At 44.9% G+C, this 14,010-nt stretch overlaps 2 protein-coding genes across 4 annotated transcripts; one reads left to right on the forward strand and one right to left on the reverse strand.

Moving 5' to 3' along the window:
* The first annotated feature begins 407 nt into the window (after positions 1–407).
* On the forward strand, positions 408–8,287 carry LOC125509301 (uncharacterized). Of its 2 annotated transcripts, XR_015604772.1 has the most exons (8): positions 408–845; positions 2,199–2,351; positions 2,449–2,512; positions 2,594–2,677; positions 2,774–2,895; positions 3,232–3,299; positions 4,252–6,317; positions 7,093–8,287. XR_015604772.1 is itself a non-coding variant. In XM_048674244.2 (7 exons), the coding sequence occupies exons 1-7, from the start codon at positions 709–711 to the stop codon at positions 6,264–6,266; spliced, it is 2,643 nt and encodes an 880-aa protein (XP_048530201.2). In that variant the 5' UTR covers positions 408–708; the 3' UTR covers positions 6,267–6,754. The 2 variants fall into 2 exon arrangements, 1 of the variants encoding a protein (XP_048530201.2); XM_048674244.2 differs by lacking the exon at positions 7,093–8,287 and having other exon boundaries at positions 4,252–6,754.
* Positions 8,288–8,516: 229 nt separating this feature from the next.
* Positions 8,517–13,636, reverse strand: RAD23D (Rad23 UV excision repair protein family). Of its 2 annotated transcripts, none has more exons than XM_048674246.2 (11): positions 13,436–13,636; positions 11,659–11,820; positions 11,276–11,329; positions 10,685–10,773; positions 10,256–10,306; positions 9,945–10,122; positions 9,557–9,694; positions 9,356–9,472; positions 9,160–9,272; positions 8,999–9,077; positions 8,517–8,880 (listed from the first exon to the last, which is right to left on the reverse strand). In XM_048674246.2, the coding sequence occupies exons 1-11, from the start codon at positions 13,499–13,501 to the stop codon at positions 8,752–8,754; spliced, it is 1,176 nt and encodes a 391-aa protein (XP_048530203.1). In that variant the 5' UTR covers positions 13,502–13,636; the 3' UTR covers positions 8,517–8,751. The 2 variants fall into 2 exon arrangements, with proteins under 2 accessions (XP_048530203.1, XP_048530202.1); XM_048674245.2 differs by having other exon boundaries at positions 10,256–10,318.
* Between the last annotated feature and the right edge of the window lie 374 nt (positions 13,637–14,010).

Consider the following 14,010-nt stretch of genomic DNA (forward strand, 5'->3'; position numbering starts at 1 on the left):
GGTTGATGACATGACATATTTTATCAACAAGCTAACATACAAACTATTGAAGATGTCATAAAGAAGTTAACGACAAGATGGTAGATGGGCACAGTAAGAAAGAAGTTGCACACTTCCATTTACTGTCCTTTCCGCGAGAAGCGTCTTTGCTCCTTATCCTTTTCCCGGTCTTGTGAAGTCCTACTCCTGTAGCCCCTGCCCGCCGGGCGCGGGGCCACCCACACCCACATGCGAGAACCCAACCAAAGCTAGAGCCAGTCCAGCCCGCGTGACCTTCCCATCCGGCGGCTCAGCTCGCGCCCACACCAAGCGCTGCAGCATCCCGACCGTCCACCTACCCAAGCACACAGCACCTCCCCTCCATCCTCCCTCTCCTTCCCACAAGACCACAAGTACACAGCGCCCACGCAGAACCAGCGTCTCCGCCCGGGCCCACTCGTCAGCCTCACTGACACACCCACTACCCACACCGTCGCACAGCCCTCCCTAGACCCCTGCTCTCTCTCTCTCTCTCTGGCCAATTTCGCATGCACCGGCAGCGCCGGCCGCCTCCAGGATCAAGAACCCCAATTCCCCCCCTTCTCTTCCCCCCCCCCCCCCCCCCCGCCGGTTCTTCTCGCCGTCGCCGCTCACCTGAGAAGAAGGGAGGGTTCTCGCTGCCGCTTCGTCCTTGCATTTGCGTGAGAGCGCTTGTGAGCGGGGGAGGCCATGGCGGATCCGGACGCCGACGAGAACCCGGACTTGTGGGAGCTCTTCTGCCACTACGACCGGCTCTACTTCCGCGGCGAGCTCGACGCCGCCGCCTTCGCCGTCGAGTGGGCCTACCCGCGCATGAGGACCATCACGTACGTGCGCCTCTTGCGCTCCCCGTTCCTTTGATTTTTGGGGTTGGGGCGGGGGCAGGTAGGTTCTTGTTGGAGCCCCCGGTAGGCGATGCCTTGCTCACCCAATTTGTTTTACCGTCTTCCAATACAACAATCCTGCCTAGGATCGTGGTGCTCTGGATTCTTCCCAATCTACTCAAGGAGAAATGTTTCATTGTTTAGCATTTGACGCCTCGATTCACATAAAAGACGCCCTTTTTTTTTCTTCTTTCGATTCTTCGTAATCTTGCCTTCCATTCCCTTTTCTCCATGTGGGAAGCTGGGTGCTTCCGAGGGAATCGTGTAAAATGTTCAGATTTCCGAGGGTTGTTGTTCTTCAAATAAGTTATCTTTTTTTTTTGCGTGTGTCGGTAGAGTTCGCTCCAACATCGATGGTGGGGTGCCCGAGGTTTATTTTCCCCGTTGGTGTTCGAGATTAAAAAAAACTTAATAATAGGATTACCAACCCATGTTTCGTAAGGCGTAAATACATGTGCATTGCAGACTCTGCTTAAGGTTATTGCTTCGCTGTACATATCTATTCACAGTGCAAAAATGCCCAGGAAAAGGAAATGATTCATTGGCTATTACGGCATTACGTCAAATCGGTGTATTTAAAATTTTGCATGTGTGCATATAGATACAGGAAAAAATAAGTATTCCTACAAAAATTATTGTTTGTGCTCCAGATGCTATTTACAGTAAGGTACTTCAGATCTTGTTCTGTGTGTATTTTGCTTTCAAATATACTCCCATTGACTGCTTGGTTGAGCTAAGCTCAACATTCATTTTCGTAGATGGCAGCACATCCTTAATGAGCTTATTGTTGCATTAGCTAGATATACTTTAACAAGAACATTTTCTTACTATATGTTCATTCTGGACTATAAATGTGTGTTATATACTACTGTTCTGCTCAATTATTAAATTGTGTCTGCGCAGTTTATATGAAAATAAAATAAAGAAAGCACTGATTTGATTGTCTATAAGCAGTTGTTGACTTGTTTCTGATCCTGTTCCTTTGGAGCCATGAGCAATACCATAACACTCTATGACTTCAAACCTTGATTTTTTTTTTCAAATATAGCATTTTCCCCATTGACTGCTTGCTTGAGCTAAGCTCAACGTTCATTTTTTATAGATGGCAACACATCATTAATGAGCTCATTATTGCATTAGCTAGATAGACTTTAGCAAGAGCATTTTCTTACTATATGTTGATTCTGGACTATAAAATGTGTGTTATGTAGTGTTGTGCTCAACTATTAAATTGTGTTTGGAAAGTTTATATGAAAATAAAATAAAGAAAGCACTGATTTGATTGTCTATAAGCAGTTGCTTCGGGTCCTGTTCCTTTGGAGACCTGAGCAAAATAATACTCTATGAGCCAATGCTGCAATGGCGCACAAATGCTGATATGAAGAACGCCCTGCTGCATCTGATGATTCATGCAATCATATTTGTAAAGCATGGTATGAAGAACCTCGGGTAAATGCTTATTCCTTTTAACCAAGGTTGCGTGTTCAAATTTTAGTCATCGCCCAGCCTGCCTGTAGCTTAATTTTTCTGTGCATTCATGTACCAGCCATGGTCCTGTTTTCCGTGATTGGATGGATGCTATCAACACTTGCACCGCTGAGGATCACATGGTTAGTATTTTCTGGCAGCTATGTTTTTAGCCATTACGGCCCATTGATGATTTGGATTTATGCTTGTGCCACCCTACCCAGAGACCGACAGGTGGCTACCGTATCACCACTACCCATGATTTCAGTGAGGAAAAATCCTGCAACATCCAGGGGATTCCGTGGCAGGTACTGCTTTCCATAGTTCTCTTTTTATTGTTTCCTTCTTGTTAAATTTCTTTCTAGTTTACCTCTTACTAGCATGTTCAAATTGTTAAATTTCAGTGTGAATGGTGTGGCGTTACACTTCTGAGGGCAACGAATTTGGGACCTCCATCTGATTCCTGCTGTATCGAGAATGTTAGCGAAGATGCAACCTGTGGCAACATGCTTTGCCAGTGGCACAAGTAAGACTGCATAAGTTTACCTTGACATATAACTCATGATGTTTATCGATATAGTTGTAAAGTTGCACCTTACATTCTTAATTGTTGTTTTCTCCCACAAAGTCGATAAAGATATGCCCTTGGACTCTGGGTGGTGCATTTCTTCTTGTTAATTGTTCTCAATCATTTAGATGCAGAATAACCTCTCAAACTCATAATTAGATGCACATGCCACTTGTTTGTTATTTTTAATACTCTCCATGACTTCTCTTAATGTATTTCTAGATAATATTTACTTTTGACTAATGTTTGCATGGTGAACTTCAAAGGTGTATTGACTGATGCTATTTTCTGCAGCCACAAGATGGATTGTGGTGGTACATATGTGGTAACCAAACCACGAGGGCAAATGATGGTTCGAAAAGGTACAGTCAGAATCAAGTATCTAATACACTTTTGGTTATGAGCTCTGAACTAACCATAAAGAGTATCAAAGTCAAACTTGGATGCCGTTCTTCAGTTTTACTATTACGCAATCCACCTAAATTTTGTTTGGTTTACGACTATTCTTGCATTCTTGTATCTTAATTTTTCAGCATACAACTGTCTGTGCCCACATTTTATTTTTAATTCTGTAGCAATGCATTCAAGAATCAAGATAGTTGCCCTGTATTATAAAATTCTTTGCTGATGTTGTAGGTGTTTATCTATTATATATTCTTTATGCTATACAATTAAGTGAAAAAACAAGATGTTTGTGTCAGGAGTGGCACTGAAACTAAAACCATGATATCTGACAAAAAATAGATCATCTGTTGCCTTACGAATGAAGGATCAAGTCCACTATATGGTAACTCCAGAACACTTACACTTGAGTAACTCTCCACCTAAATTTTGTTACTAAGACTATTTTAACTCCGCTTTAAGATACTGTATGAGATCGCTCAAACTCTGCTTTTGTAATAGGGCTAGTCTCATTTTGGTGCTGCTTAGGTTTTCGCCCCATAACACTCGTTTCGATGGCGGGCGAGTGTGGTGGGTTTCCTAGCAGTGCGTTGAACTCGCTCTCCCCTTCTCCCTGTTCTTGGACTTTCCGTCGAACTTTGTATTTCCGTTCTAAGTAATGGAAAGGGGGTTTGCCCGGTTCAAAAAAAACTTACACTTGAGTAACTTGGTGGGTCGTGTAAACATGTTGCTATAGTGATTTTTTTGCTTAATCATTTCATTATGTGAACTTTGGTACTTCCAACACTAGTGTGAAATATTGTTCGCCAACAAGAACGTAGACTTCAAAACCAAAGACAATTCTTGCTATAGGTAACTTGTTATTGTAGTAAATTCATGTTGCCACATCAACTTACAACATGGCTTCTTCAGGTGGAGAGTTGCTTCTTCGGACTGGAACAACTGAAATGACCAAGTCACAAGGAGCTGTACAACAATCAGATTCAGATGAAGTGCAGAAAGCAATTGTTTTGTCTGCAGCCCCTCGGAGTCGGAGAAGATTGAAGCCGAAGCAAGAGTTTGTTGCATGGGAGAATATTGAACTTTTGTCTATGGGGAGTCGCAGTAATGCAAAATCAGTGGGTAGTAGCTCCTCAAAGAAGGCAGAGGATGTCCTTTCGAGCCAACTGAAACGGAAGCAAACAGCTGTTACAGCAGAGAAGCATGGGTTTCTTTCATTAGGGAGTTGCGACAATGCAATATCGTCAGGAAGTAACGCCTCCAGGAAGACGGGAAAGTTGCATGAGCCAGACGATGTTAAGCCTTATGCATCCCAGAAAAAATTGAAGCTAGTGCAGGACTTGGCCGCATCGGAGAAATATGGAGCTTTCTCTCTAGGGACTTGCAACAGTGCAAAACCACCACGAAGCAGCACGTCCAGGAATGCAGAGAAGTGGTGCAAATCCGAGGGTGTTGAGAAATCCACTGTCCTGCGGCCTGCTGCGCCCCCTCAGAAAATGAAGCTTGAGCAAGACTCCGTTACATTCCAGAAACATGGGGTTGCAAAACCATCAAAAAGTATCACCCCAGACAGAGTTGGCAAGCTGCATAAGCCGGATGTTGTTGAGAACTCCGGTGTCCCGCCTTCCACGCCCCTAAAAAAACTGAAGCTAGAGAAGGACCCGGTTGCATCTGAGAAGCATGGGGTGGCAACATCAAGAAGCCTACCTGCTGCACCTCTCACAAAGCTGAAGCCAGACTTGGTTGCATCGGAGAAGAGTTTTGGTTGCGGCAATGCAAAAGTACCGGACAACATCTCCTCACAGATGGCACACAAGAAACTTGAGCATGGAGGGGCTCAGAAGCACATTTCTCTGCATGCTGCCCCTCAAACTATGCTGAAGCAACCGAACAAAACCAGCTCCACAGTGAAGGCACCAAAGCAACATACGTTTGAAGACTTTCGGAAAGCAACTGTTCAGCCTGCCGTCCCTCACAGTAAACTGAAGCAATCAAACCGTGCTGCATCGGAGAGGCAAAAGACAAGGAGCAAAACCAAGAGTTGTGCTGCGAAAAAAGAGTATGTTTGCTTTAGTCTGTGGCAGAACTTCTATGAACCGGAATGCTCGAGTGGATCGGACGAGCCGCTTGTAAACAAGAGAAGTGTGCGGAGAAAAAGAGAGAGGGAACGCGCAGTTCAGATCACATACTCACGGTCAAGGAAGCGAGGCACCAGTGGGATCAGCTCCATCAAGGCCAAAGTGGATGAGGAAATCCCATCTGGACACTTGGAGATCATTGTTATCGATGACGAGGTGATGACTGAAGCCCCTGGAGAACAGTGCAAGGCACCAGCTCCATGCATGAACGTTCCTGTCGTCCCGCCCATTGATCAGGTGAAGGCTGAAGCCCCTAGAGGTCAGTCCAAGCCACCAGTTCCATCCAAGGACGTTCCTGCTGTCCCTCCCGCTGATCAGGTGATGATTGAAGCCCCTAGAGGTATGTCCAAGACACCAACTCCATCCAAGGACGTTGCTGCTGTCCCTCCCACAGATCAGGTGATGACTGAAGCCCCTAGAGGTTTGTCCAAGACACCAGCTCCATCCAAGGACGTTCCTGCTGTCCCTCCCACTGATCAGGTGATGACTGAAACCCCTAGAGGCCAGTCCCAGCCAGCAGCACAGCGCATGGACACTGCCGTCCCTCCTGCGGACCACGGAGATCGGTCCAATCCATCTACGATCATGGACATTGCTGCTGTGCCTCCAGCTATGACCCAAGCCCCTATGGATCAGTCACAGCCACCAGCTCCTTGCTCCATCACCGCTGATCAGGTGGTTCCACCTCCTTCGGCCGACCTGCCTGGTTTACCTCCTTCAAATCCAAGCAGTTGGGCTGGCGTGATAGACATTTCTGATGATGATGACGACGACGACGACGACGAATGAACTCCTTTTCCGTCACTCTATATACTCTCCTTATTCTGGATTAAACTGCTGGTCAGTGCTTACCATAGATAGGTACTAGTAACTTATCAACTGTCGTTCCATTAAATTCTGCTGTGGAGGCATAGAGCTCTGATCTGAACGGCGAAATATCCTCCTATAGATGACTTTCTATAGTATTTTGTGAGACGGTGGCTTGGGCATGGCGAACTGAAGCATGGAGTTAGCTGCACTATAGTGCTGAAGCATGCGCTATACTCCCTCCGTTCCGAATTATTTGTCTTGGATTTGTCTAGATACGGATGTATATTTTAGTACTAGATACCTCCGTATCTAGACGGAGTAATATTTTGTGAGACGGTGGCCTGGGCATGGTGAACTGAAGCATGGAGATAGTTGAGACTTGTTGTACTCGCTGGATCATTTGCGCCATGTCGTCAATCATTCTTCTTACTTCGAGAAAATCTCAGTGTCTAATACTGCATGGTAAATTGGTTATTGTTGCTCCTCATCTACTCCCTCCGTCTCATAATATAAGAAGAGCCTTTTGACACCACTAGTGTCAAAAACGCTCTTATATATTATAGGACGGATGGAGTACCATTAATATAAGAAGAGCCTTTTGACACCACTAGTGTCAAAAACGCTCTTATATATTATAGGACGGATGGAGTACCATTCCGCGTGCCGTGTTACTGGTTATGCTGTTGCTCCTTGCTTGCCATGGTGCTTTTGTGAACATGCCATTTGCTCGTGGAACATATGTTCATATGACTATGCAGTATGCACCATTGAGATGCATCTTACTGTTATCCTGGGTCAAATGCAGACGAGCATGGGAACGGAAGGGTGAAGAGAAACGGAGAGAATGCGGACTGAACATGCTCGCTGATATACGTACTTCTCAGTCGGAACCATGGTATGGAAGCTCTGGAAGTTACCTTACGGTGGTGCTGTATTTTTTTTTTAAAACGAGGCAAAAGATTTGCTATTTTTATTGATTAAGAAGAAGAGAATTGCCAGGTTAATTGATGAAAAACCGGGCTAAAACCGATACAACTCAACCCACATGACATGGACACCACCGGCCAACCTGGCCACCGGCATGGGACACAAAACTGCAAAAAAGTAAGGCATTCGCCGAGGAGTCACAAGCGTCATCGTCATTACCGGTTGCCTCGAACGAGCGACTCCGACTTCATCATAAAGCTCCAACCTCAAAGCCAATCTGCAAACAACTGTATAGAAGCCACGACGGCACATGCCATCGGATGGCCACACGCGCAAGCAACTGACAGCTCCGATTTTGACACTAGTGGTGCTGTATTTTTGGAAGACGGTCCCCATCGATCGACCCACAGAACAGATGCGGTGGATCGATCGGCCGCCGCGCGGGCGTGGTCTTGACTTGACCCCACCCTGTTGGCCCTCCACGCACGCACGGCTCATGCGCGCGTCCAACCGACGGTGGCTCGACGGAGACCCACGACGGATTTGAGCCAGCCATGAGCCATGGTTCCACCCGAGCCAAATCCCCTGCGAGTCTGCGACTGCGAGGTGCGAGCGGCCCTCTCCTCTGGCGCGGCGGCGCTGCTCCTCCACCCTTTTTCCAACAATAAAAGTTCTCAAACGTCGCCGTTGAGACCAGACAAGACGTTTGGGCACCCTTTTCCACGAGCTGAGTGGCATTTTTGCAAAGCCCATATTGTGTGTGGCATTTCTGCAAAGCCACATGTTCAAAGTGGCAAATATGCGATTTTCTCGACCGATGGGCATTGACAATGGTGGGGTTCTTCACCGTGCCAAGACCCCAAGGAGACAATTTACCAAGGAAAACGGGTTCAAGGTCGGTCCGGCGAGCAAGCCTCTTCAGAAATTGAAGAATAGTGATTTCACGAATTTGGCACTGCATACGTTATTAGACACTACAAGCTTGTTTTGCTGCTACAAATGTTGCAGTCTGCTGCTTGCGAGCGTTGGCCTCTAGTGCAAAACAAATTTAGACAAAGTCAAAAAATCCCCTATAGGCCTATGTTCATTTTAATGAAAGCTGCACATTTTTGTCAGTCATAACTAACACTAGCGATCAAAGCGTGCCAAGAGAAGAGCCAAATATAGGCGCTGCAGGTAACGGCAACAAGAGCGGGCTCAATCGCACACATAGGCCACCCAGTGGGTTCCACGCTTGTTCAGAAGCGAAGGACCCAGGATACCTGAAGAAACAGCCACTTCGTCTATCACTAGATCAGCAGATCCAACAAAAACTGACAGAGAACTTTTATACGCTGTCGTTAAGTCTGTGAATTAACATTTAAAGACAATCTAGAGTATGTACTAATAGCAAGGCAGAAAAGAATTACAAACTAAAGGACGAGACAAAATCTCAAAAAGATCTCTAAGGCCTGCCCTGCGAGTGCAGGAGTATCAGTCTCCCCACACCCTTGTTCCCATGGGCTTGTGCATGTATTCAGAAACAACCTGCTTTGTCTTACTGCGGCGCTCCGTCATCAAACTCGTTCATGTGGTCTAACAGGTAGTTTGCGGCCAGGGTCTCGTCCTTGTTGCAGGCGAAGTACACCTCCAGAACAAGCGCCCGGTCAAAGCCCATTCCTTCAAGCTGCATATGCAAAATGCAATGAGGTTTTTTCATGGTGCCACAAATAAGCATAACAAAGTTCATGGAAATGCAGATGCGGGCAGTCGTGGAGAAACTTTCTCAAGATCTATGAGCTTACACGAAGTATAGCTTCATTCTCCTCAGGAGTGACAGCTATGGTCTGAGGCACACCCTCAGCAAACTGCTCTAGGAGATTCCTGGTTCAGCAAGTATGAGATTGTCAAGCAACATGCAAAAAAGCCCAAAGTAAAACGTCACGGAGATGAAAAAGATTCATACTCGTCTTCATCGCCCTCAGCTGGCTCATTGATTAAACGAAGGAACTCTGCTTGGTTGTCCTGAATCAGCTGCAAAATCTGAGGGTTTTGCTTTCCCAGCTCTTGAAGCAATGGCTGTAAAAAGAATGATCCTGTTAGTCAACTGTCATAAGTAGACTACTTTGACACAGGAGAAAGAGCAGCAACACAAAATGTACCTGTAAGATTTGAGGGTTGGCCTGCACTAAAGAAAGTAAGCTTCGGAATTGTGCATTGTTACGCAAAACATCCAGATTTCCTTCACCAGCAGCATTTGCTGAAGCATTTGGCAGGGCCTGCAAGGTACAAAGGGCAAGCGTTAAAAATATGTAAAAGAGGTAACCGCAGACCACAGAGGGAGAGAGAGAGGGAGAGAGTACTTGAGGGAAGAGGTCCAAGGGGCTAGCATTAGGACCGGAAGAGGCAACTGCAGGTTGAGCTGCTTGCGAAGCCAGGGCAGGATCAGCTGGCTGGGCACTTGGTGGTGGTGCAGGAATCTCCATCGGCTCAGGAATACCCTACATTGAAGATCGAAGGGTATTAGTTGTATAGCCAAGAGATCTGCAATATAAGTTGTGTAAAACATGCCGTTCTTGTAGTACATATTACATAGATTCGAAGACAACTAAGTTTGTAAAAGACACATAATCATATAATCTAGTCATTTACTCATTTGTAAGCAAGACATGATGTGTTCACTGCAATAGTTATTTGTGTATATTGAAGAACATTGAGCCATAACCAAACTAAGGGAGGATATCTTCTTACAGAATATAAATACTCAACAGCCCGCTCCGGGTTGTTGAATGCAGCACGTAGGGCACGCAGCACAGTGTCTCTGTCCCATGTTCCACCACCCATTTCAAGAATTGACTGAATTGTTGCCTCTAGGGTGCCTCCCGCGACAAGGTTTGAAGCAGCCTGACCATAAGTTTCTGCTTCAGTGCTGTACAAATGATGGTAGTAAAGATCATGTCAAATGGGTTAAGAGTAAGTAATATAACTTCTTCAAATAGGAAAAATATTTTATGAGATTACAAATCAAAATAAGATGAAATAAAGAACATAAATCAACTCACGAGACAGCAACAGCAGGAGCTGGGGAGGCGGTGGCAGCTGGACCAGGAGCACTGACAGGTACACTACGTCAGTAAAGGTAAGGATAGGGTTATCTAGCTGCCAACAACCACTAGCCATATAGCATAACAATAATAATACAAAATTACAAATCGATGATAGGAAGCTATCATTTAATAACAACCTTTTGAGACTCTCCTGCTAAAGTTAAAAAGGAACTATACCAAGATATTAAAATATCACACCTTCTGTGACTGATAAAAAAGAAAGAAATACGGACTTGTGCATCTCATGGCATGTCATTTAAAATGGCAAGGCGGTATTTTATATACAAAAAATATCTTCAAAGAGACCAAAAAAAAAACCTGAACACAACAGAATACGCCTGAAAAAGATCAAATCAGTTTTTTTTTAATATGAGTAAAACTCACATAGGTGCTGGCGCAGCCACTGCTTGAGGTGCTGGTGTGGCTGGTGCTTGAGAGGCAGGAGTAGCAGGCACTGTCTGAGTAGGGGGTGCCTGCGTAATAAATGCAGGTCAAAAAGTAGAGTCTCACCAATAGAAAACACATAATGCAAGTCATATATAGTACTCCCTCCGTTCCTAAATATAAGACCTTTTAGAGATTCCAATATGGACTACATACGGATGTATATAGACTTTTTTGTGAGGAAATGAGAAGTTTGACTTAACCAGAAAAAGAAAATACAAACAGATGACAAAAATGCGTTGAGTCAGGAGCTCATAGTTGTGAACTTCGTAAAATCTACCATTCTAGTTCAACTATATAGTTGCCTCAGAGCTTAACTATCTGCCAATTAAAGAAACAACGAACTTAAACTGTACCATCATAGTTTCAGTGAAAAAATATGGCAAAAGGTACTGTCTGCGAATAACTACCAAAGAACCATGACAAAGTTTTGGATATATGGTACGGCTGAAAGAATTTTTTGCGCCAAAAGAACATAAAGAGCCATTAGTGGTGAGTAACTCATATCAGTGTAATCAAGTTCCAACTCACCTGATTTGAGGGTTCCTTGGATTTAGCTGGAGCTGCACTTGATGAGCCCTTATTCTGTGAAAGGTTGAGGGTCAGAAGCAATAATAACAATCATCTATCTTATGATCAGTTAATAGAAACAGTCCTGAAGCAACTCTAGGCTGTAGCCATACTAAAACAAAGTTTAACAAAAAGGATCAGCAATAGAAACACCTACAACTTTTAAGACAGTTCCAATAGACACTGAAGATCATTACGTTCCGAGAGTTCAAGAACTTGATATCCAAAACAAATACTTCCGACGCACAAAGGTATTGTTATGATTTTTTTTATAATTCTACGCATCACTATGCTACTCCACAATTTTATGACATATATAAACTAGTATCAAGCAGGATGCGTACCTGTCTAAGCATTATCACAAGAAAGTTGTTTTCAACAACTTTGTTTTCCTCCAGCGTAGTCTCGTCCTTAAGAACTGACCCTTGGTATATGAGCATTTGTTGATCAGCTGGGTACACATTCTGCCCTTGTGAAGTCTCAATGAGCTTCTTTACATCAGAAACCTGAATCAATGAATCAATTACAAAGTTACAGCATTCCAATAGCAAAGAAACCAAAGAATCAGGAATTCACATGCTGGTATAATCTAAAGGCTACATAACCGCATACCATGTAACCACACTGCAAAGACCCCATATCTTTACACCTACGATTGTTTGGCAAAGACCCGCCTATGATTCTACCATGCTGGTAGAATCTAAAGGTTACATAACCCCATACCATGTAACCACACGGCAAAGACCCCAGTATGGCAGTATCTTACACCTATGATTGTTTGTCAAAGATCCTTGGTTACTTAGTGACTGCACGCGCCTGCTGTTGGCCCTAGCTAGCAAATGCAGTAGCCTTTAGCAACGTCATGCAAATAGTTTACAAGTGGTGTATCTGTATTTCAAAACAAAGTCGGATGTAACTTGTGTTTGGTACGCTAATTCAGTAACTTGGGCATCAATACTGTGAAACGTTTGTTTACACATGTCGTGGCCCATAATGGGCCAATCATAAGGGGGTTGCACATAAAGTGATGGCATGTGTCACTATATAAATAATTATCTCATTTCAGTCAGTCAACCCAAATATTTCATTATTATTTGCTTCACTAGTGGTAGAAAATACATGAGCGACAAAATTCTAAGTAGCAATACAGTAATAATTAATAACGCCCCTTTCGTTTCTGTTGCCACACAAAAGGTAGCTACAGTCCACAGATAAAAAAGATGTGGCCAGACGGAACCCTGTCTCCAATACTGACTCCAATTTGTAACATTGATTTTCCTCTAATAGTTGCCAGTATTCCATTCCTTGGGTTTGATACAAAATACTTAAAAAAGAACAACCACCTTCTTTACATAGTCCTAATCTATTTTGGCAACAAAACGATAAGGAAGTTCACATATTCCAGAGAAGGTTTGTTCTCTACCAGCCAACAAATGTATGTATTTCTAAAGCTTCAATTGCTGCTGTCCAAAGAATCCGCATTAGCAGACAGAGAGAAAAATAATCCAGCATCACATTCTACATTTTGCATAAATTAATTCTCTGCAGTTATGACAGCATAGCCCATAGACCTCCAGCTGCCACTAAAATACGGCAGCTAAGGGCTTGCAATTTCAAGAGTTTCGACCACACACAAATGAAAAGGTCCATCAATAGATGCCACCTGTAGCATGTAAGGAGAAAGTCCCAAGAGAGCGACCCTTAGCTTCTACATACACTTCGGTTCATGGTAAGGATTCAAGTTGGTTGTGCATCTGGTAACACACCAATCAGTACAGCCTCACAGATTCCAAACCCCTGTATATTCGCCAAACAATCATAACCTACACATCGACGCGACCACAACCTAGACGAACTCCGCATCTGCTCCCCGCTCCGCCCAGAGCAGAGCCCAACCAAACGAGCCACAGATTGGATTCGCGGCGCCATCGCTCGCGCTGCACACGACTCGCGCCTAGCCAGCTCCCCGCGAACCCCACCAATCCCTCGGCGCGAAAACCGTGCCCAGCGACCCAGCCCCGCAGGGAACTCCAATAACCCACACCCTAAATCTCGCCCAGATACGCCAACCCTCGCGGCGGCAGACAGACAGATCGGGAGGCGGGGCGGGAGCGGCCGTACCTTGTCGGCGGGGTTCACTTCGATCTCGAATTTGGAGCCCTTGAGCGTCTTCACGGAGACCTTCATCTCGCCGCCGCGCGCGCGTGCGTCGGTCGCGGCGCTCGACGAGTTCGAGAGGCGGAGGCGGAGGCGGAGGGGGGGGAGAGGGAGAGGGAGAGGGGAGAGAACAAGGAGGCGGCGTGTTTTCCCTGTTTTGTTTTTTATTTGGGCCCCTGGCGCACCGTGGACGGGTGGTTTTGTGGTTAACCCCTCTAGTTTGTTGTATTTGTAACATAACACGGCCGTGCTTCTCTGCAAGGGTCGCTTTTGGTGTCTTGATCGGTTTTTGTTTTTGACGTTGGAGAGGAGAGGAGGCTTCAAAGCTAAAGAGTAGACAGGGACACTGATTGGACGGGGGCATCTGCTGATTATTGCCAGTGATGTGCGTTTGGCGTGTTACAAACACAGACAACTCCGTGTCTAGAAGAAAAACTCTCACCAACTGACAAGCATCTGTCATGCTTATGTTATTTTCATCCAACAAACCAATATTCACTTGTGTTTTTTTTTAATATACTACTGTACGATTTTTTTTT

This window comes from Triticum urartu, chromosome 5A, assembly GCF_056163025.1.
Source record: "Triticum urartu cultivar PI428250 chromosome 5A, HENAU_Tu73, whole genome shotgun sequence".
In the NCBI taxonomy this organism is placed as follows: Eukaryota; Viridiplantae; Streptophyta; class Magnoliopsida; order Poales; family Poaceae; genus Triticum; species Triticum urartu.